The 23,061-nt window shown below is 42.4% G+C and overlaps 2 protein-coding genes across 5 annotated transcripts in view; both read right to left on the bottom strand.

The window, feature by feature from the left end:
- yjefn3 (YjeF N-terminal domain containing 3) overlaps positions 1-8,654 on the bottom strand; it is a 62,755-nt gene extending 54,101 nt beyond the window's left edge. Inside the window, exon 1 of the mRNA XM_030049655.1 lies at positions 8,234-8,654. Within this exon, the coding sequence (XP_029905515.1) occupies positions 8,234-8,292 (59 nt within the window). The 5' untranslated portion in view covers positions 8,293-8,654. The remainder of the gene's footprint in view (positions 1-8,233) is intronic.
- Positions 8,655-11,465: 2,811 nt separating this feature from the next.
- gatad2ab (GATA zinc finger domain containing 2Ab) overlaps positions 11,466-23,061 on the bottom strand; it is a 33,472-nt gene continuing 21,876 nt past the window's right edge. For 3 of the 4 annotated variants that reach the window (XM_030049311.1, XM_030049312.1, XM_030049313.1), the window contains 9 exons: positions 20,630-20,753; positions 20,131-20,262; positions 19,865-19,936; positions 18,987-19,103; positions 18,445-18,645; positions 17,990-18,239; positions 17,453-17,874; positions 15,712-15,946; positions 11,466-14,260 (listed from right to left, as the gene is read on the bottom strand). In XM_030049311.1, coding sequence (XP_029905171.1) covers positions 14,127-14,260; positions 15,712-15,946; positions 17,453-17,874; positions 17,990-18,239; positions 18,445-18,645; positions 18,987-19,103; positions 19,865-19,936; positions 20,131-20,262; positions 20,630-20,753 — 1,687 coding nt within the window. In that variant the 3' untranslated portion in view covers positions 11,466-14,126. The remainder of the gene's footprint in view (positions 14,261-15,711; positions 15,947-17,452; positions 17,875-17,989; positions 18,240-18,444; positions 18,646-18,986; positions 19,104-19,864; positions 19,937-20,130; positions 20,263-20,629; positions 20,754-23,061) is intronic. The other variant, XM_030049314.1, reaches the window with a different exon arrangement.

Raw genomic sequence — 23,061 nt, 5'->3', positions numbered from 1 at the left:
GGGTGGATGGGTGAGGGAGGAGGGGGTTTACTACTGTCCATGTTGGATATGATCCTTGTGGTTGTCATGGAAATAGAGGAGAGGAGGACAACGGTGGGGGGGGGTGGGGGGGGCATTCACAACAGCTGCTTATTAAACCCCCTGCTGCGTAAAACCACTCTCATCTACACACAGGGATACAATAAGTCACACAAGCACACTCTGCCACAACCCCCCTTCACCCCCCTTTCCTTTCTCTCTGCATATACTCTTAATTATTCCTCCTTCATACCCAAATAGAGCTTGTTGGAAAAATGTTCAGCGAATGCACACGGCACAACACTGCATCCTCTTTTGTCGACACGAAAAACTGTACATATTGCCAGGACACATAAACATACATACACACATGCCACCCATTAAAACATGTGTACATTAACACTCAGTTAAAAGTGCACTATGCACAGTTGCCATGGGTTGATTGGAATCAATTTGACCTAGTAATTTAAACCTCCAGAAAGTGATTTTAATACAAATTCAAGTTTGTGTGAGGTACTTTAAGGGTCTTGTTGACTACCTAATAGTCACGAGGCAAAAAAATTCAATCAATTCAATTCAATTCAATTCAGTTAGCCTTTATTGTCTCCAAGGAGAAATTTGTCTTGGGCACCAAGAGACAGCATTATACATTAATCCAAAAACATACATACCACATACATACAGTTCATACAAAAATTTAACCACATTATCCTACACCACATTGTGCAGATATATTAAGAGCATCAAGTATTACAGTATTGTACTCTCCCTCCATAAGGTGTTCCCCGTTCCCCCCACTAGTTAGTTAGTTAATCATGTATTTTATTTGGGTCAAATTGACTCAAAAGATACCAGGAGGGTTATGACTCATCTGACAAACTCATCTGGAGACATGTGTAATTTATTTTGCCAATGTTGAGGACCATGTAGACTCTACCATATAATTTAGTATTCCACATTTATTGTCAGATGGGTCTAGAGAATCCTGGAACCTATCAATTTTGCTCTGTGCGCCGTTAATCACATGTCACTATGGCTTGGCTGGTCTGTCTAAAACAGTGATGCTGCTGCTCGTAAGTGTGCTTGTATGTGTGTGTCTGTGTCTGTGTGTGTGTGTGTGTGTGTGTGTGTGTGTGTGTGTTCTGTCACTTCACCCTCTCTTTGATGAACATTTACCAGAGCGAGTGGCCTGGAGGCAGGGTCATAATAAGGGAGGGGTTTTCAAGAGGTCCGAGGCCCCCAGCGCATCCAGCTGCCATTAGAGAGGCAGCATTGATATTCTGCTCACCCCGATGCCGTCAAATCAATCATAAACACGCATGCATGCGCACCAACACACACCGATAAACACACTAGCGCACAGTAGGTGCAACTAGTGTTCCAAATGCGCTTATCCTGTTCACATTTTCAAATTCACATTCATTTTTTCTTTGTAAAGTGAAACAGATTCCCACAGTGCTGCCTCAGGTCTCACTCTGCCATAAATACATGCCTCACCTCGGCCGCTGCTGCTGTGAAACAACACTGAAGTTGTGTTTGGCTTCACTGTACATCTCTATCTCTGTTACCGGCACATATTTGTGTGTAAAGAGCATAAAAGAAGCTCTGTTTTGGCTAGAGGACACCTCACAGGGTTGTGGAGTTCACAGAGCGCTCCTCCTCTGTAATCTCCTCTTTTTTTTCTTTGTTCTGAAGAGGAGTAGGCGTAATGTCAGAGCCCAATGTTCCAGAGAGCAAGATAGCAAGAGAGTAGAGAAGGCAACAATGATGGGAGAAAGAACAAAGAGACGAGGGAGGTGGAGGAGAGGGGATTTTCTCAAGGTCATCTCAGTCACTTTCAATTTCCAAGGGCGAGGAGCGCCAAGCTGCTGCTGCTATTTCTTTGCAAAAGCCCAACCGTCGAAACCTGCCTGCGGGGCTGCCTCATACATGCCCACTCTCTCTCTCTCAATCATTTGTTCTCTCTCTGTCTCTTCAGCTCTTTCATCATTATTCAGTTCAGTCCACTGTAAAGCTAACAGTCATTAGAGGTGTGAAGTAGATGAGAAGCTGTTCAGAGTCCAGCTTACACATCAAAGCGCCCCAGCACACCCATTCACCATTACCATAACATATAAACACACACTCACACGCACACGCGCACATGCACATACATCATCCTCACAGGATAAAAGACCTGGACAGGTGAAATAAAACAGCATAAATAATTGACCTATTCAGTCCACATTATATCCATCCAATTTTCAGCACAAATTATCAGTTATGACCAGAGTCATAGTTTGCTCTGTGCCTCCCCTTTCATCTCACACACACACACACACACACACATATCCCAGCAAACACACTCACTCTGTACTACTACTGTCATAAGAAAAGCATACAAGATAAACAAAACTCACTCTTTTATTTGAATGTGCAGCAATGTACAGTATGTGTGGCGTTTTCATTGGTCATTTGGTTTAGACTCTTGTCTTGTTGTCAAACAAGACAAGAGTGTTTTGTTTTTGTTCTAAAATCTACTACTGTTAGCATGAAATCATGCAAATTAAAGGAGGGGGGTTAGAGTGTTACAGAGAATATTGTTTTTTTCTCTTTTCCCTAAATCCTCTAAAATCTCACTGAAATCTCTTAATGACTCACAATGGTGACATAACGAAGAGGACGCAATCTCCCCTCAGCCTTTCTCATATTGTCCCCTTGTGTTCCATTTCAATAAAGCCTGAACAAGCCGCTGCCTGGAAACTAATTCAAACCTGAGTCAGCAGAGCTTTTGTACTTTGTGGTGGGCATAAAAACAAACAGGAGCTAATAAAAATAAAAAATAAAAAAAAAATACCACAAGCTGGCAAAATATAAGCTCATAGCTGAGCCGAGGCACAGCAGGGGACCAAGGACACCGAACAGATTGGTCAGCGGTGATAGACACAGTGTGAGTGTGTGTGTGTGTGTGTTGTGTATGTGTGTGTGAGAGAGAGAGAGAGTGTGTGTCATCCACTTGCTTATTGTTTTGTAATCCATCTATACACGCCTGTGTGTGTGCTCCAGTGACTGCATGCATGTTTGGTTTTATCTTTCTCTTCACACCCACACCACCTGCAACATGTGAAACAGGAATCAGAGGTGGCGTGCTTAGATCCTATAATTCAACTGATCCAGTCCTCACCCGTCCACCCTTCTCTCCAGCACACACTCCCAATTCAAAGATGGCAAATGGAGAGCCCTTACGGCTAATTTGACTTTAATGGTGGAAGAAAATTATGGCCCAAACCTTTTCCTGATAGCAAATCATCTCGCTCCCCTTGCCTTTTCTCTCTTCCATTCTCCCTCTCAGCTTCCCTACCTTTCTGCCCCCATCATTACATTTGGCCTATAAATAAATGCCTCAGCTGTCACACAGGCAAATGGAGCTGCCAACACTGGAAATGGTGGCAGGGTGCTGGAAGGAGGGAGGCAAGTCGTACGAATAACAATAAGCTCTATGCATTGCAGCCAGGGGAGAACAAACATGTCGACAAACCAGTGCGAGTCAGACAGCTTGACAGGCTGGCAGCGGGACAGACAGACAGGTAGTCGCAGCAGCCAAATGGGATAGACAGACAGGAGGAGGGGAAGCGTCTGGGGCGAAAGGAGTGAGAGGTGGGAGGTGGAGGAAAGACACAGAACAGTAATCAGTGTCACAAGACACAGACGGAGAGACAATAAATTGGGTTAGAAAGATCAGAAAGGAGAACAGGGTCTAACTTGTTTGATTACAGTTAACTTCCTGCAGAAAATCTACTGTAAATTTACTGAGACATGACACATTGGGTTAGCAAATGCTAAATCCAGAGTTGTTGCTGAGTCACCAATGAATGAAATCTCTAAATTCATGATAGCCCTGCACACCAGGATAGGCTCCAGCCGCCTGTGACACCGAATAGGAATAAGCAGGTAAGATGGATGGATGGATGGATGGATGGATGCTGTGATAAAAATAGTTACAATATGAGCCTAATTCTCTCTTTGATAATTATGAGCTGTTGTAGAAAACTCTAGACAAGAGATGGGCAGTTTGACAGCTTACTCAGTCTGCAGGTTTGGAGCCAAAATCGCAAAGTTTAAGATAAGTGCTCTGAGTTTTATACTGTTGAATATTTATGAGTTCGATATAATACTGCTGTCGGTCAAATGTTTTATGGACAGTAAACAAATCAATAATAACTGTGGTGAAGGTACTTGAGGAAATGGCGAACGAGCCAGAAAGCAATTATTTCTTCAAGTTCCGTGGTGAGTGTTATCTAAACGATAAGGACACCTGCACAAATCCTGGCTTGCAGGTTTCTGAGAAAATATACAAAAGCTTACTTTTGTAAATATGATAAATAAATGCAGAGGGTTGTAAGCTATGCAATCCTATAATGATACAATAATCATATCAGAGACTCATGTTCTATATGTTAAAGTGATATATTAAGTGATGTATTAGTATTGTGGCTGTTTCTAGTGTGTCTTGGTGCTTTTCATTTTCCCAGAGGTTCAGCTGTTACAGTATGAGGGCATTTTTAATTTCCCCTACTTAGAGGACCACGGAGGTTAGTTGATTGGAAAGAATGGTTAAAGAGAACAAACAGGAGCAGTGAAATCGGGACAGATCTCTGGTCAAAATGTATCAGCAGCTGAGTGTTTGAAGAGAAGTGAACTTTAGCCCAGAACCACCGCTGACATTTTCTTCTCATCTCCTTACAGCTAACAAGCCGTCACACCAGCTGAATGGGCTGGGTGATGTCTGCATTTAAAACATTTTGCATTCACAGAGTTGGCAAAACATGCACCACGTGGGCTTGAATTTGTGTTCTATTTAAACCATTCATGGAGTGGATATTGAGTGGACATTAGAGATATATCATGCCTTGCATTAATTAACTGAGTGCAAACAGTCTGACATTAACCTTGGAATACCAGTTTCGAATTGAGTCAATTAAAAATGAATTGACCTCAACACTGAGTACTCCAAGGAGCTGCTGTAGATACTGCATGCTGATGTCCTTCAGTTAGAACCACTGGATGCAGAGCTGTCATCCTGACAAAACTCTTTTCATTTGTACTTGAAAATTTATGTTTCATGGTCAAAACGCCTCTTTGTAAGCTTTTTCTCCCTGCAAATAAATCTCTGGGAAATCCATATGTGTATTCTCCTACACGCTGCTCATTCATTTAAGAATCAAGCATATTTGGTACTGTTTCATGGAGAAAAAACTGACTATGAGAATAAAAAAGGGCAATATGAGAAATGGAGGGAGATAAAAAGCTTGTCCAGTCATCACATTTTTTTTTTTTTTTTTGGAATCAGAAAGTAATATATTTGTTGGACTATAAGTTTGCTGGCAGGCTTTCTCTCCTTAATTATCTTGCAGTTCATGCACCAATCTGTCACTGGTATGTGATTTTGTCGGCTCCACCCGGAGGCCATCAAAAATTTGGGTGACACAAACATCCAGTTGAACTCTACTGCAACAAGACAGTAGGTCAGGCAAAGCTAGAGCCCAAGGACACATTGTGTTTGCTCACTTCTGATTACCAGAACATAGGAATTTCTAACTAAATTATTTTAGCTTTATTCCAGAGGAAATGTCATGAATCAAACAATAAGCCATAGTACAGCCCTTAAGTCTGCAGAGCCACAGAGTGCCTCTGCCCTCGCACTGCTCCACTGCTTCCTCCTTTTTTTGCTATTGATATATGTGTGTATGTGTGTGTGTGTGTGTGTGTGTGTGTGTGTGTGTGTGTGTGTGTGTGTGTGTGTGTGTGTGTGTGTGTGTTGAGGACAGCTAGTAGACTGCTATGTTTAATCTGTAAGCATTGACAAACAGCAGTAAAGGAAGTGGTTGCCGAAAAGGATGAAAATGGAACCTCCTGCAGACATAAACACACAATCTGCACGTTATCAGGCTGAACCAGTGGGGTTGTTACTTATTGAGAATTTCATACACTAACTTAATGGGATTCTGCTTGCCTCTGCCAAGTGCATCACATACTCTACTTCTATAGTGCTGTATACATTTATCGGATCCCAGACAAGATTTATCCAGTTGCTTTCTAGGAGCAAACTTTATCTCCCATAAATGCGTGTGCTTTATATAAAGCAATAGCCATTATCTTCATCTCATCTTTCCATGGACACATTATCATTCCCAACTTCTTGCTAAACCAGTTGGCATGGTTAAATTCATATCAGCTTGAAAGTGGATTGACATAAAACATAGATAAGCGTGTGCATCAGTTAATGCTGGAGTGAATTATTGCCTCAAAAATGAACTGCAGGTTAATTAGTTTAGAAAAATCAAACACTTGAAGAATATGCAAACACACACATGTTCATAGACTATCATGCACAGGTGCACGTGCACACAAATGCATGTAAGCCTGCACACCGACGTACACATGCACACACACACACATCTAGTGGCAGTAATTGAGGCTCTGTAATCTCTTATCCCTGCAGTATGTATGTAGCTGTGTGCCTTAATTGACTGCCGGTGTTACTACCATTTAATAAGTCTCCCCAATCAAGCTGTGGAGATCACAGAGCATGGAGACTGGGGCGAAGCCTCTCGGGTGATAGTTAATCTGCCTGCCTCAGTTGCCCAGACGTCAAAGACTCATGGAGAGAAATGTAAAAGCAAGCAGCGCAATTGCATACTGCATGGAGAAGAGCACAAAAAGAGCCAACTGAATGGCTTTTATTGTATAGGTATGTACACAGATATATATGGCAATGCCACAGAAACTGAAATAGATGTGCATCAGGAGACTGGCACGATTAAGAATGACTGTATGAATACAATTATTTCCTATAAATAGAAGCGGCACAGCTCAGGGCTAATTGCTATGATTCAGGGAGACACATTTTATACGTACCTTAAAGTATGCATTTTATTCATGCAAATCATCAAATAAAAGAAACATACAGAATCATAGCTACACTGGATGGAAGGAACAGAGATTCTCCATCATTCCAGCAAATTCCTGAGTGCCAGGAAATCCCATTTGGATGAAGCACAGCAACACCGTGAGGATTGAAATCGTCCCAATATACTACGCCTGCGGTCTTGCCATTGTGTAGCAGTTCATACCATGTAATTTAACAACCTGCACTCTCAACACAAGGGTCCACTGTGTATGTGTGTGTGTGTATGTGTGTGTGTGTATGTCTGTGTGTGACCCTGAGAGAGAACACTGCTTACCTGCATTTTAGTGCATGTACTGCGCATATGAGGAAACACCTGCGCATACTTGACAAGCACCCCTAATACTCCCCCCCCCAACTCCAAAGTACAATCACACACACACACACACACACACACACAAACACACACACACACACACACACACACATACCCTCCTCCTATCTCTCTGTTTCTCCCCCCTCTCTCTGAAAATAACTGTGGTGCTTTGGAAGCAGCCAGGAGCAACTGCACTTCACTACCCCCTGATTGCATAACACACTGATTAAATGTCTGATCAACAAGATGCTGAATGATGAGGATGAGGCTTGGGGTAATCGGCAGCCTGAATTCTGATAATACCAAATTGAACAGGGGCCTGGTGATTCAACAACAACCGATGTTTGTAATTCAATTTTCGCCTTCACTGGAGGGAAAAATAACTAGGAAAGATTCGGAAAATATGGCAGGATTTCTAGGATGTTCACCGAGGAATTTCAAGGACTATCATCATCCACATCGCCATTCTCATAAACATTGTCATTTGAGTGGAATTCAACTTTTTTTTTTTTTTTTTTTTGTATTCACCAACATGTTCAGATTCAAGCGAGAGTGAGGACAGCGGTCATCGTGTTGCATTCCTCAGGTTACAGCAGCTGTTGCATCAAAAGTACAACTTCACAGGTTCAGCATGTGAGGTTCGCTCTTGAGGCTTCTGTAGGGCTTTAAACCACCACAGCCTGCAGGAAGACGACCCGTGTGTCTCTCCTCTCCCATTCTCCTTGCCTTTACCTCTCTCTCTTGCACTGTGTGCCGATGGGAGAGCTTTCTTGTGAATTGGTGTGATTTTAAAACCAGGGAATGGAACACAGCAGAAATAGAACACAGCACATCAAGACAGAGAAGAATAGAATGAGACAGAATAGAATAGAATAGAATAGAATAGACTGTGAGAGAGAAATTAAACAAATACAACAACACGTCATAACAAATCAATTTATCCAGGTGCCTACCTGAGGTAACGCAGTGGTTCAATGGTTTCAGCCTCTGCTTCAGCTGAGCTGTGGTTCATCTTGTTCGTCTGTTTTTACCCAACAGGATTCAGGAAAGAAGAGAAGGATGAGCTGCGCTGCTCCAAAGAAAACACTCCTGTCCCCTTTCTCTGACTCTGACCAAACACACACACACACTCACACACACACACACACACACACGGTCTATCTTCCTGCTCAGGAATAGACTGTGAATCTAAATGGGCTTTCCCCCTCTGTCTCTCTCCCTCTGGCTCTTGATTGGTTCAGACTCTGGAAGGTAATTACTGGCTGTTCCTGACTCTGAATCTCGTCTCTGTATCTCCGTTTCTCACGCTTCTCTCTCTGTGCCTCTCTCTATCTGTCTTTTTCTCACCGTGGACCCGGCTCATTCTCTGATAAAACCAGCTGGCCGTGTGTATCAGCTGCGCTCACCGGGAAAACCAGCCAATTAAGAATCAGGAGGCATGGTGCTAGACAGCTGATTGGCTCAAGCTGCCGTGATCATAGCCACTCAGTCAGCTTTGGTGCATCCCCTCTTCCCCCACCTCCCTTCACACACACACATACACACACACATACATACGTAGGCACACACAAACACACATACACATACACACAGCCTCCTCCCCTTTGGTGACTAAAGGATGCCTTGATGGAGAATCTAGAGCAAACACCAGGGTAAGGAAACACTTGACTGCTCACTGAATAACTCACTGAACAACAACAGCAACACCTTTCATCTGATGGGGGTGGTAAATGAAACATAACATAGAGTGAGATAATAAGCCCATCCTCCTGAGTGGGTACGTAGCAACAATTTGCAGTCTCTGTGCAGTACAAAGGATGAAAGACGGCTGATATGAATGGGATTTTATGAATGCACTTTGATGTATGTAGACTGATCATATGGATTTGGGGCAGCTGAAAAAAACATGAAAAGGAAATTCCCTCTACGGTATCATGAATACACACTGGCTCACAAATCCATGCAAACATTTAAATGCACGTAGCTCTACAAACACACACACACACGCGCACACACACACACACACACACACACACACACACAGGGATATAATATCACAAGGAGAACTGGTGACTGCTAAGGAATGAAACATTTAACTGTGTCACAGCAACTAACAATGGCCCGCATTCTTTTATAAGTCCCCCCCCCCCCACCTCTCTCTCTAATCACAACTCCATAAGTTGTTTATGCCTATCGCTGCACACTTCAAAGTATGACAAGAAAACAAAACAAAATAAATCATCATCATCAACAACAACAACAACAAAAGTTAATATTATTGGGCTATACTAGGTGTTTTCAAAGTCAGACACTGTGGGCCTCTCCTCAAACAAAGCTTACAAAAATACAAAATGCATCCACATACATGAAAATACAAAGTCAGTTCATTTGAAATCCTTTGTGAATTTTCACCCTAATTGTCTGAGTCTCTCCTGAAACTGTATGTCACCCACCCCCAGTTTGAAATCCTCTGGGCTGTACAACACCTGTTAATATGCTGATTTCCTGTGTTAAGGATACCAATTGGAGTGCAGGGAAGTGCAGGGAGATTAGAGGACTGCTGGTGAACTCTGACACCCAGAGGTTGTAAACTGCCATTGCAGCTGAAAGTTAAGGAGTGCCTCATATTCCAAAAACTGATCCTGGAAAACTAAAAACCTCAAAATAGAAACTAATTATTAGAAAATTTAAAAACATCAGTCAGCTTGCCAGAACTAAGGTAAACCCAGTCCATCCGTTCTGATTCTGTGGCTTGTCTTGTATTCACCTGTCACCCAACAGTGATAACCAGGGCTTCAACGGGAGAATTATTATGAATGGCACCTATGTAGCTGAACAAGGGAGGAGAGTAGGAATAACAAATAGTATTCACAATAAGAGACAATAGAAAACACTGAGCCTTTGTTATGGTCAGTTCAGCTTCCATGCACACAGCAGGCAGATTCTCTGTTTCTGCAGGGTCCCAGATCACCCGGTGGTGAGGCTTCCACAGAGAGTTCTGATACCAGCCAGGACACAATGATACTGCTACTCCAAGACTTGCAGAATTTGTGGAAATTTCATTAATAGCACAATGTCACCCAGGGATTTTTCTTAAATAGTTACTGAAAAAAACTTACTAAAAATATTACTTATTTTAACTATCCAAACATATTTTAGAATATAAAATAACACAAATATTTTTTAGCTCTAAAGGAAACCGGAATCTACATGAGTTAGTAAAAGAAAAAAGTTAAAATTCTTGTCAGCTTCATATTAACATGTATGACTGCACGCTGACAGTCTTTCAGATTAATTACATTAATCTTCCAGATTAATTACACTGTGTTATAAGGCTTATCTACACTTGTGATCCATTTATCACGGGTTGCATTTGCATAGGATTGTGTGGGTCCCATTGGTCCCATGTCCCTTGCGTGCTTATTGAAGAATAAATTTTGAACAGGATTTGAATTTATTTACGTTTTAAATGTAAGTAAATAGTATTTCTGGAGCAGCAACAGTGGTGTTAACAACAAAAAAAGTCACTATAATACCTCAATAATTTCTCACTGGAAACAAATCTAAAAGGTTAGTAAAGTAAACAATGTTCCAGACACCACAACGCTGCGGTAAGTTTAGAAAGAATGACGAAGCCAAACATCAGGCATTATCAGTCATTCATCCTGTCCTCTGTCCTCCTCCCTCTGCCTGCACAGAGAGAGGGAGGGCTGCTTTCTCTCAGCCAGCAGATGTGTTTACTCTGGGCACAAAACAAAATGGGAGGGAGATTGGAAATGGCCTTGAAATGCTGGGACAGAAACAAATATGGTGATTCACTTTTGATAAAAATCAGTCTGTAGATGGAGCCCTTGCACCTATGGAACCTCTTACTCAAACATTTTGCAAGTGTGCCTTGATAAATTTCCTCTGTACTTTGAAAAATGCCATGGAAACACGCTCGACTATATTACATTAATTAATTTACCTCAGGCACTGTGTTAGTGATAAAGTACAGTTTGTTGCCCAAAAAGCTGTAAGAGCTCAACTTCATAATCAGATTGAGTTCCACTGTGCACGTTTAAGTGTGAGTGACAATGTAAAAAGCTGTGTGTGTGTGTGTGTGTGCTCACTTGCAGTGTCCCAAAGACGAATGTTATGGACTATGACTCAGCATGTTTACACCGTGAAGAAATGCAAACAGGCATGAGAGAGGGTTAAAATTAGTTTTATTATTACTTGATAGAGCAGGAAAAAAATCCAAAAAACAAACAAATATTTCTTGTACATTGTTTTCTTTTCCACTTGGGTTGCATTGCATTCAACAGAGCCTCTAGCCCAGGGAAACGGAATGGTGTTTTTGTTGTCAAACAGCAGCAGCAGGCAGTAGTCAGGACAGCACACGGTTACACTGAGCAGGGCCCAACATGGGGAGGGTGGGGGCTCATTCCAGGTTGCTTATATTGCATCCACAAGACACAGGTTGCTACTTTTCAGCCTGCCTGGAATGTACACACAACCTGGAATATTTCCGACGCTACTTTTAGAGAGAAATACATAACAATGAATTTAAATTAGTTTTATCTTTGTTTATAGTCTTGTATCTCCATCTGCAGTGTACAAATGTTGGGCCATCCTGAATGCAACCCAGGTATATTGCTATACATCCCAGGATCTGGAAAAATGAGAGGGCTTGACCTCAAATGGCACCCAATCATGTAATGCAGTGCACTATTTTTAGCCTAGAGCCTGACCGCACTCTGTGAGCTCTGGTGTAAAGAGCGCACTACAGTCCAGCAAGGTCTTTAATCTTTCTAAGATTGCATCTGTTTAGATTATCACATAATGGATGTATTATGAAATCAAGAGTGGGGCAACAAGGAAGCAGTTTCTGGTTACAAACTGTGCATGATAATCAACAATACTGCTTGAAGGTAAACAGATGAAAAATGGATAGGTTTTAATGAGAAATTATTGATGGACGACTGACATTGCCCATGTACCAGTAGGCTCTGGAAGAGTGCACACATCCTGGGTTAGTACAACTGGTTTTATATGGGAAGTCTGCATTATTATGCATACTGCTAGCTTCATCAGTGTACGAACAAGTTTAAGGACTTAATTTATTATATTCAGTACATTAACATTTCATCAAGTTCCAATTTGCTTACTTAATTTCTACTAGGTCAGAGAAATATGTGGATAATGTCAATACAGAGTGAAACTGGTACAGTACTGAGTTATTAAATAAGGATGGGGCATGTCACTGTTTCATAAAGGACATATTGGATTTCACCACTAGCTTATCCTGTGCTGCTGCAACCTGATAAAAAAAAAAAAATGCACTACAGCTCACATGAAAGGCATATATACCTCATTTCAATGACCTGACATAACACATACACACTCCAATGTAAAAGAAAGACTAAGAAATTCATGTAATGTGTTGCTATAGGGGTTTTTGCATAACTACATTCTGAAAGCTGTCCAGCTTCTGTTAGACCAATTAAAGGGTGTGTAGGAGCCATTGGACACAAGAAAAAAACAAATCATCTTAAGTGGAGGTTCATTCAAACTTAGGGCATAAGCATATATCTTAACTAACATGACCCTATAAATAAACCCAGAGACAGAGTTTGTCTATAGAAGGAAAATAATGCACCACAACCTATGACTAAAAGCAAAACAATGTCATAAAATATGACATTCCTTACACCCCCTCTGCTTAGCATGAATTCATCTTTATATCCAGAGAGGGTTCAAATAAACTAGAAACCTTCTAGCAGAAGGGATTCCATTTGGGCTCCACTAGTTCTTTGGAAGGTTTTTTACAATATTCAAGAAGAATAGTCCTCCAAACATATGGTCCATGTTTTTACATTAGTCAGTGAAACCTTAATCTGTTTTTTCCTCTTCATCTTAGAAAAAACAAAGTCTTTAAAAGTAGGCCACAACACGGAACCCAGCAGATGTAAAACCACCTCAACAGTAACATTAGCCTGTAAATTTAGGCCTCAACAAGAGGCCACTTCCAAAATATCAGGGAGCACAATATCTCAAACACAGTATATGACTTACAGAAGAAAGAAGACAAAATCCTAACATTCAGCCATACAAAATAATCCAACACACTACATCCACTTCTCTACTATACACGCTATAGGTTAGCGAGAAGAGGCAGTCTGTGTGCGGATAGAGATCATTTTTACAGTTCTTATTTAATTATCATTTTTGCAAAGCTGAAGCAGTTCTTTGTATTTCGTGGATGGTCCGCGAAGCTCAACCACAATCCCTGCAATGAGGTCTTCAGTTAAGTTCGGCTCTGCCACCCCATGGGCCTGAGTCTGACTTTCTCAGACTGGAGAGGGGTATGAAGTAAGGCGAATCTTTTACCATGTATGATTTGACTTTCTATGACTTTTTCTCCGTGCCTAAACCAGAGGCAGGGGAAGCTCAGTGACTCTGTGACATCTCCCTTTCGGTGCAAACATGAAGCTCAACTGACATACTGAAAGGGAGCGGCAATGTCACTGGAGAAGTTTTAAAATGTGTATGTCCATGTCGACCCGAACCCCCCAAACTGCCCACATTCTACAGGACATACACCTTGTATCCAGAAAACTCCAAACTGGGATGAAGGGCTCAGACGAGGAAAGGAAGATGGTGGCAGAAAGAGCGATGGAATAGGTAGAGAGGCTTATTTTCTCTCCCCTCCCAAACATTGGTCAAAAAGTAGATTCTCCCCAATATCATTTTGGCAGGAGGCAGAGTCTATTGTTAGATTGATAATGACAATGACTATTATTGATATTAATAATGAGAGGGGTGATGGTTATGGTTATGGTGGGACTAGGGGATAAGGTTGTATTATTTCCACGTGTTGGCTGTCTGGGAGATGGAACGGGAAGGAATCATGTCCAGCAGGTACTCTCGCTGACGCTCAACAGCAGAGGTGGTCTTATGAGCAGACAGACTGGGGTTTACATAGGCCATAGTCACACCTGTCGGGAAACAAATACAACAGTGGTCAATACACACAAGGCCTCAATATCAAGCTCAGCTTTTGCATTCAAATTTATCAAAAAGGCAGGATCAAATACAGCATAAAAAATTTCACTATATTATTCCTGTAATATGCCATGAATGTCTGTCTTTCGATATCGATACAGAGTTTACAGTGAGTGGATATAATGATTCATTCAATGCAATCAATCAGGAAACTGATATTTTGGCGCTGTAAGCAAAGAGATAATAAGGCTTTGAATATATAATTATTTTTTATTTTTAAGATTTTTTTGAGGTGTGGGGGTCATTTCTGCTTTATTAGACAGACACAGTGGAGACAGACACAAAAGACATGGTAGAGAGAGATGACATGCAGTGAAAGACCCTGGCCAGATTTAAACCCAGGTGCGCTCTACAGGGCGAGTCACTGGGGAACCCAAAAATTTCTATTGCTTTACTATGTATAGATGCAACCACAAGTCAAAATAGTGTTTTCCCATCACAAATGCGAGCCACAGGGGACTAAATGGACCATTTAGTCCATTTTGGCTTGACTGCTGTATTGTTTTGATTCAGATTCAGTGAGGACTACTATGGTATTTGTTGAAATACAATGATGTGCTTGGCAATTAGTTTGAACACATTTAAAGCATCAGGCAGTGGAGTGCAACACCGCTGAGTGGATTGCATTTCAAGGTAGCTTGCATTCAATGCTGGCATGGTTTCAGCATTTCATTCTTTAAAGCAAATCACCACTCACTGTTTCACATGATAGAGATGAAGTGACATGTAAAACCATGTCATGAAGATTTTGATTTTGCCATGCTTTCCTGTGTGTCACTACTGAAAAGTGATGTGTGCATTGCATTTTTCCTTGTTCCACTAGTGATGGCATTTCAAAGTGGCATAAACTTGTCTTGATAAAAACAGGACAACAAACAGGAAAAGAATGGCATAAAATGCTGTACATCTCCAGTCCAGCTCCCATGTCACATCAGTGGCTGTTGGATGTTACAGCACGAGGTGCAATAGTTATAATGACTGTTCAAAACCACATCTGACAGACACTGGCCTCAACAGGCAATACTCATTCACTAAAAGTGAAAATCATCACATGAAGGATGAAGACAAAGATGGAAGGCAGGAAAAGTCTGTAGAGTGAGATGTATAGAATTCCATGAGGAACATTTTCTTTCCCAACCTGCAAAAATTGCACCTGTTTAAGGTTTTATTTTGAAACACAAAAAAGACAGGGAGATAGAGGGAGAACTAGAAGGGAATACTACAGGGAAAAAGCCTCACCCAAGAGAATGGGAAAAAAGAACTCAAGTGAGAGTGGAAGGAGAGGAATCCACTTTAGGAGAAAGTGATAGACTACCCCAAGTGGAACGAAGGCGAGAATTGGCGGAGAGCGTTCTCAGACTAGCCTAGTCTCACGTTTATCTACCTGTGTGCCCACCGCTCTGCTTCCTCCAGGCAGCCACGTTGCCCTGGTTACTGCTGCTGCTGGCGGTGGCGCTGACCTTTGCCCCCTGCTGCAGCGGACGTGCTGCAGCGTGCTTACCTGGCCTGCTGACCAGCGCGGCTGCTGTCACTGCGCTCTGCAGCTGAGAGGAGGAGGAGAAGGAGTGGGCCACACCCCGAGAGCTGACTGCAGACTGGACGCTACGTGACAGCTGACTCTGTGCAGAGGGGAAATGAGGGGGAGAGACAGTGTTGTGCAGCAAGTTAATAAATGTGCAAAAGACCTGGCTTGTAATCGACTGGAAAAAAAAAAAATAGTTCATAATATTTTTCAGCTTGTGCCACACTAATTCTACAAGGTGCTTAACAGATAACCGGAGTTAATTTTTCCCACCTTGAGAATGACTAATAAAAAAAAAAAAAAAAAATCTCTGTACATTTTTGTGCAGAAAGATGAGGTTGAGGGTATGTGTGAATATGCTGAGAGATACATGAGATACATTTAATCAAACTGATTATTTTGGCACCACATGTAAATGTACACATGTGAAACACAAAAGATCTGAAGTCAGTCTATTTCTTGAAGCACTGAGATTTTGAGTTGTACCGGAGTCATTTATTTTGGCACCTGTTTTATAAAACTAACAGTAATTGTTTTATTGTATGTGATGAAAAGTGGTTAGGAAAAACAATGCCAAAACAAAGATGTATTTTTCTCTTTTCATTTATGGGTTTTTATAATCACTTGCATGTTCTGATAAAACACAAAGAGCAGAAACCTGCTTTAAAAACAAGCAAATGGGTAATGGAGACTACCCGAACTGGTTTAATATTTAAGCCAGACACTGGACAGGACATACCAACTTTTACCACTAGGTCTTGCATGTGACTCAGGCACCCTTGAGTTTAACAACTTGAGCTTTACGGGACAATGTGTAGCGTTTATTGAGGGAAGACCTCTTCTTAACAACAGTTATAACTTTATAACATAACTATTATTAACCATCGCTAACTCTCTTTAACAAGGCAAAACACCATGGCAGAAAACAACAACCACAGATGCGTCCAAAGAATTTGTGCCTCGTGGTGATGTGTCTGCTTTTTGTAAGTTTTTTGGTTTTAAAAAAGTACAACATACAGTCCTGACAATTTCACTTCCCTTCACTTCCCTATTCAGAGCTTGGCCCTACAAGATCTACTGTCTAAGTCATCGGAGCAGTCCGGGAGCAATTTCATAGTAGCTTCAGCTGCGGGGACTCTTTCAATATTTTCACCAGCCAATGATTCTCTGTGGTCGATGCAGCTCTGTTAAGATTTATGTGTTCACAAAACGATCCTAAAGAGGATTAAAATCTTAATCAGGGTAGACATATCTTCTCTGAGACTGTCTTGCTGTCTATCCAGCTGTGCGACCAGGCGGTTTGAGTACTAATACAATACAAGAGTGATTTAACTTCATCGGCACAAGTTGTTGATGAAGGGTACTTTTTAGTTTGCCACAATCTAAAAATGGCAAATACTGGTTCAGTCGGTTCACATAAAGTCAAACCAGTTTAAGTGCATACACTGGACCAGACCAGCAAAACTGGAAAGCCACCCTACTTGGCTCATGTCCCTTTGTTAAAACAGATATCTGTTAAACACCTAGTCAAACTGGTACGGCCTAGTAAGGCTGGCAGTGTAAAGTTTCTCCGATATCACAAGCAGTAGAGGGTCATACTGACCTGCTTGATGGTGGAGTGGTGGTGAGCCACCGCTGTCCCTCTGTGCTGATGCTGCTGCATGACAGCCCTGACCTGCTTGAACTGCTGGGACACCAGCACGTGCTCACTTTTGGACAGTGAGGGTGAGGAGGAGGTGGTTTTGGAGACAGGGGAGGCAGAGGAAGATGAGGAGGCAGCCTGCTGTATGATACGCTGTTCAATCTCCTGCTCCTGTTGGAGCGCTTTAACAAATGCTGCCTTGAGCCTATTTGTGTGTTCAGCCTTCAGGGCCTTCTTCTGATTGGATGACATGCATTGGTCACAGAGGATGGTCCCAGCCTTCTCCTGTCGCCAGCGGGAGGTAAAGTCCGTCTTACACTGGGCACAGGTGTACGGCTCTTTGGGAATGGAGTTGGCCATTGCTAAAGCTGGGCCCAGATTACCTGTGTGAAAAAGGAAATAGAAAGGGTTTCTTAAGACAAGTATATACTTATAGGGTCCTCCACTGCACAACATCATAACGAGAGTAGCATAAAAGAACAAAAGAAATCCACTCACCTCTGCCGTGCATCTCTAGAAGTTTTTGCACAACCTCCTCCAGTCCCAATAAGTAGATGAACTCATTATTGGCTGCTGAGGGCAGGAAGTTGAACTCGGGGGCAGGTGGTTTGGGTGGAGGGATCTCCAAAAGGGTCTTCTCCAGCTGCTTACGCAGTGCAAGCTTAGCAGCTGCCTGCCGACTGGCAGGCGACTCATTGATGCTGGAGTTGGATGACACTGAAGAGCCCTTGAGGCTGGTTGGAGAGGCCTGGACACAAACACAGTAAAGATGAGGAGACAATACAGTGAGAACCATGACTAGCCAAGTGTGTTCCCTCATCTTTGACATGGTTGACCATGCTATGGAGTATGGGGTTGATTTCTAGATTCAATTTCTATCCTAAGTGATTATAACTATGAAACAGAGTTCCAGATAAGTGTGTAGATGATTTGCTTGTATACTGTGTTCTGACCTGAGGGATGTTGACCATGATGTTGCTGTTGGCCACATTGGCTACCCGGATGAGTCCCTGCTGGATGATCCTCTGGCCCTGCACCTGGACGTTGGGCACTGAGGCCCTGGGAGCCAGCAGCAGTGGAGGGGGGCCTGAACTGCTGTGCTGCTGCTGCTGCTGACGCAGACTGGCTATCTGCTGAGGAGTCACTGCAATAGGCTGATGGCAGCACAAAGAAACAGATATCACAGGGGACAAAGTGCCAGTGACATGAGGAGAGTGTGGAAAATATAAAGTAAGGGAGAGGAAAAGATGAAAGGACAGAGGAGATACAAAAGAGATACAAATGTATTATTATTGTGAACTGTGACGTGTGCTATAAAATAGTTTAATGTGCTTTCCTTTAATACAAAAATATCAAGGAAAAAAATTGAATAAAAATTTATTAAGTATTTGAAATGAAAGTGCTTCAAATGATATTCTTCAAATAGTGAGAATGACAGTGGGATGAAGACTGTCATCATCATCACATGAATAGTTCCAAAGTCTCTCAGACTAACCTGGGCTCCTCTGACCAGGGGTGGCATGACGCTCTGAGAGTTGTGTTTGGACGGGACATGTTGCCCACCCCGCACCAATGGAGGAGGGATCACCGTGCCTGAGCTGCGGCCCGGAACCTGTAAACAACAACAACATTGACAAATGAGGCACAAACAACATATCAAACAACATTTGACAAACTTTAGGCTACAAAACCAGCACAAATTGAATTTGCAGCAGCCACAGAAAGTATAAGTCGTCCCCATTTGCTTTGCTCCACTTCAGCTTCATATGAGTTGTAAAGTGTAATGTAAACCTAGTTTACATGATGCATCTGCCCAGACTCTGTGTGAAAGGAGAGTTTGCACAGATAAGGGTTGTACCTGACTCACAACTTCCAAAGGTGACCTTTCAATATAGTGCATCGACTATTCATCGCTCTCTCTCTTTCTGATGGTGCACGTTATCCATTTCGCAGCTTTCGCCAGCATTAGATACTGGCCCTCATTTTTCCTCCACCAGCTAAATGGGCTGCATCAGCTGTTGACTGATACTGTAAGTATGTCTTGATTCCATGCACTTGTCTTTTTTAAATGGCTGTTTTCTTGTGAAGTAACAGATTGAGTAGCTTCAGTAGTGTCCGTCGCAATTCTCCAATTACATAATCAAATTAACTGCACATCTACCATGTCTAAAAGGTTATAAGAACATAATATATTGAAATAAATTGAAATATATTCCCCATTTTTAAGAGACTGTGCTTTGTTTTATTGTCACATTGCAATGCACAATAACTACAAAAAAAGAGCGAGAAGAGACTCTGACTCCACTGTCCTTGACTGATGATTTGACTTTCGATCGAACCTCAGGTGAAGTAATAAACTGAACAGTGGCTTACCTGGAGGGGTCCTTTTCCTGATGTGATGTTTCCTCTCACCAAAGGAGGGGGCGTGGCTACGGAGCCAGTTGACTGGAAAATAAAAGTGCAAGTGGTGAGTAAGTTTATATACTCTTGAAGGGAACGACCAAGTATGCATGTTCTAGTGTTTCCCATTGAGCATGTCATCTGGATAACACCTGAAATACTGTAAGGATATAAGAAATCACATCAATGTTACATTTGCTGCAGCACGTGTATAAGAAAGAACACTTCCATATGTGTACCTTCTGTACAGTGCTCTCCTTCTGGATTTGGCTCTGTCGCAGCTTCTTCAGCAGTACCAGCTTGGCTTCTTGGAGCCTGAGCTCCTCCTTCAGCTGTTTGATAATGCGCTCCCTCTCCTCAGGGCTACTCTTCTACAGGAACCGCAACAAACCAACAGATGAGAGTTAGAGGAACTTATTCGTTATTTTTCCAATGAGAAGAGTTGTGCTTGTCGGACAGGGCTAACAGGTTTTCGATGAAACAGTCTAACCCAACTAAGAAAACGACAGATTGCAAAAACAGGCATAGTTTTTAAAAATGCAAACCTTTGCCTTCATATTTAATTTTTATTCTGTCAAAACTGTGCGGCAGTAGAGCATTTGTGTGTGACAATCACCCTTCGATTTGCTCTGTTTTCCAGTCCAGATTTTGTCCTAAATAGAGGATGACAATTTCTGTGCCAGTAGACTTTGAGAAAATACTGTGTTTTGTGCCAAGTTTAGATGTCAGTTGTCTTACCATGAGTTTATCTGTGTCAGACTTTGTGAAGCAGTGGCCGTTCATGAGAGGACTGGATGGCTCATTGTCTGATAGCACAATCACATCATCTGGCGATGGGGGCTGGCGCTCTCTCTTAATATCACTGAGGGAAAATAATAGAAGAAAAAGCAAATTTTATAATTAGGGATTTGTCTTCATCATTCGATTCCATGACAACCTAGAATTATTACTTATTATTACTATTAGTACATGAAGAGGGTCAAACATGTAGTTTTAACTCCTATCCAGAAGATGGCGTCATACAGTTATTTTATGTTGACCATCTCAGGGCAAATGTGTAATGGGACACACAAGAAGACTAGATCCAAGAGATCAATAGTGCTGTAATGGCGGCACGGGAAGTGGGAGCTCGCTCACCACCTTATCTCAGTGAGGGGCGACGCAGATCTTCTGTTCCCTCCCGTCAGCTAGAGATAGCAAAGCCAGTTACAAACTATATGCAAATAAAGGGCAAAACAGGGCCCTTTTTAAGGGGAAGGAGCAGCTCCAAGCCAGTGCAAAAATAAGCGTTAGCACCGTGAGGGGCAATACCTACAGACAAGAACAAAGAGTAGCAGCGGCAAACTATGTAAGCATCAGTCTGATGAGGGGTGGAGAAGAGAAGTGGGGGTTGGTTCTAATTTTATAGGGGGTTAAATGGCGGCAGAAGAATAAATCCGCTGCTATCACAACAGGGATCCCGTCAGGTCCCAAGGGTCTGGGGGCTAGAAAAGAATAGTGAGCGGTAAGGAGGACTGCGTAGGGGAAGGAGGATGACAAGTGGGGATGTCAATATGTGATGGTATGTGAAAGGAAGTGGTTATAGGGTTAGCTCTCTGAGCTGGGTTGGAGAGTTCAATCAGTTCAAGACCCTAATGTATGGAGTTATGTACACTTGCACTGAAGTAATGTGGTGCCGTTACGTAATGGTTCGGGCTCTGTAAAGCAAGAGGATTCAGGGTTGGGCTTAACTCCAACTTTACCACCCAGGCAGGGCCTCGCCCCTCCCCTCCCCAACCTCCCTGGCGAGGCCTTGGGCCTAGCCAGATCGGCACAGCCTGGGCCTCAGCTCTCCTCTCCCTCCCAGCTGCCGGCACCCGAGTCACAGGGCTGAGCAGAGCAGAGGTCCGCTGAAGACACTGGAGAGAGTGACAGTGTGGGGGAGGGGAATACATGGCCAGGAGCCAACCTATTGTGTACACTCTCTCACTCACTAATTCAGTCACTCGCTCAGTCACTACTTTGCTCTCCCCTCCCCCAGCCTTACTTATTCGTTCATCCTTTATTCTCTAACTCGCACACTCAATTCTTCACACCCAGTCTTCTGCCACCATTCTTCCTTCTTCAAACACGTCTCTCTTCTATCGCCTCCTTCCACACAAACCAATACTTTGACTTACACAGGCTGTCCAACAACTCTACTCACACACCTCACATGCTCAGTTCAACACCGTCCATCATGTGATAACTATGCCATTTATATTTTGCCAGAAATTCATGGAAGACACGAAAATTTATACAGGCTATTATCAGTCATAGCACAAATCCTGACATACATCACGTGTCAGCGTTGTTCATATGGTTGACAATTCATTTGGTGCAGTAGCTGTTGTCGGGTTATCAAGCTACTAGTTGCACTTTTAGTTTACAAGTATCATACACACTTATGAGTTTGTAGCAAAATTAATAATATTAAGTTTCTCTTTTGTTTTCATGGCAGGAAGCTCTGTTCAACTGTGTGCAATGCTGCTAGTCAGTGCCTTGGAAAAACAGTTCCACATCAAGCTTGACATTTTCAGAAATTTCACAATTACCCTCTGTTGCTGAGCGGATACCACGGTTTTGTCATTGTCCACACTGGACACAGCATTTTTTGCGTACAGACTTATCTGTTTGGCTGATGTCTGCCTCACACAAGCACATAAGAAAAGAAATGTATATGTGTGTGATGTCTTAAGTCAATACAGTAAGCACCCCAGTCTTGCAAGACAAGTCTCTGGTGTGAAAATGTAATACTTTCAATGGGAATGATTAAAGGTCCTATATTTTCTGGGTCCATACAGACGCAGGTAGCAGACGCAGACAAGCGGATGGGGATGTGCATGCGAATGTGTTTGTAGTTTGTGTCTGAATGCAGACAGAGGTGCTGCACTTGTAGATGTGAAAGTCTGGGTTGCACAGTGACAGCGGTGTGCTGACATCTGTCGACTTGGTGATGAAATGTACATCATGTATATACATATTCATATGTATTTATGTAGAGTATAATTTGGCCATAAGACCCTGATGTGATGCCTGCTTGTTGGGAAGTGCATTACAGATTGCTTTAAATCAATTCACTCTACCTTGATCAAGTATACATTGTCTGGCAATGCAACACAGCCTATTTATGGGAAATACTTATTTATCTC

Source organism: Myripristis murdjan, chromosome 4 (assembly GCF_902150065.1).
Source record: "Myripristis murdjan chromosome 4, fMyrMur1.1, whole genome shotgun sequence".
Classification (NCBI taxonomy): domain Eukaryota; kingdom Metazoa; phylum Chordata; class Actinopteri; order Holocentriformes; family Holocentridae; genus Myripristis; species Myripristis murdjan.
The sequence above is the reverse complement of the archived record's forward strand: the minus strand, read 5'-3'. Positions and strand labels throughout refer to the sequence as shown.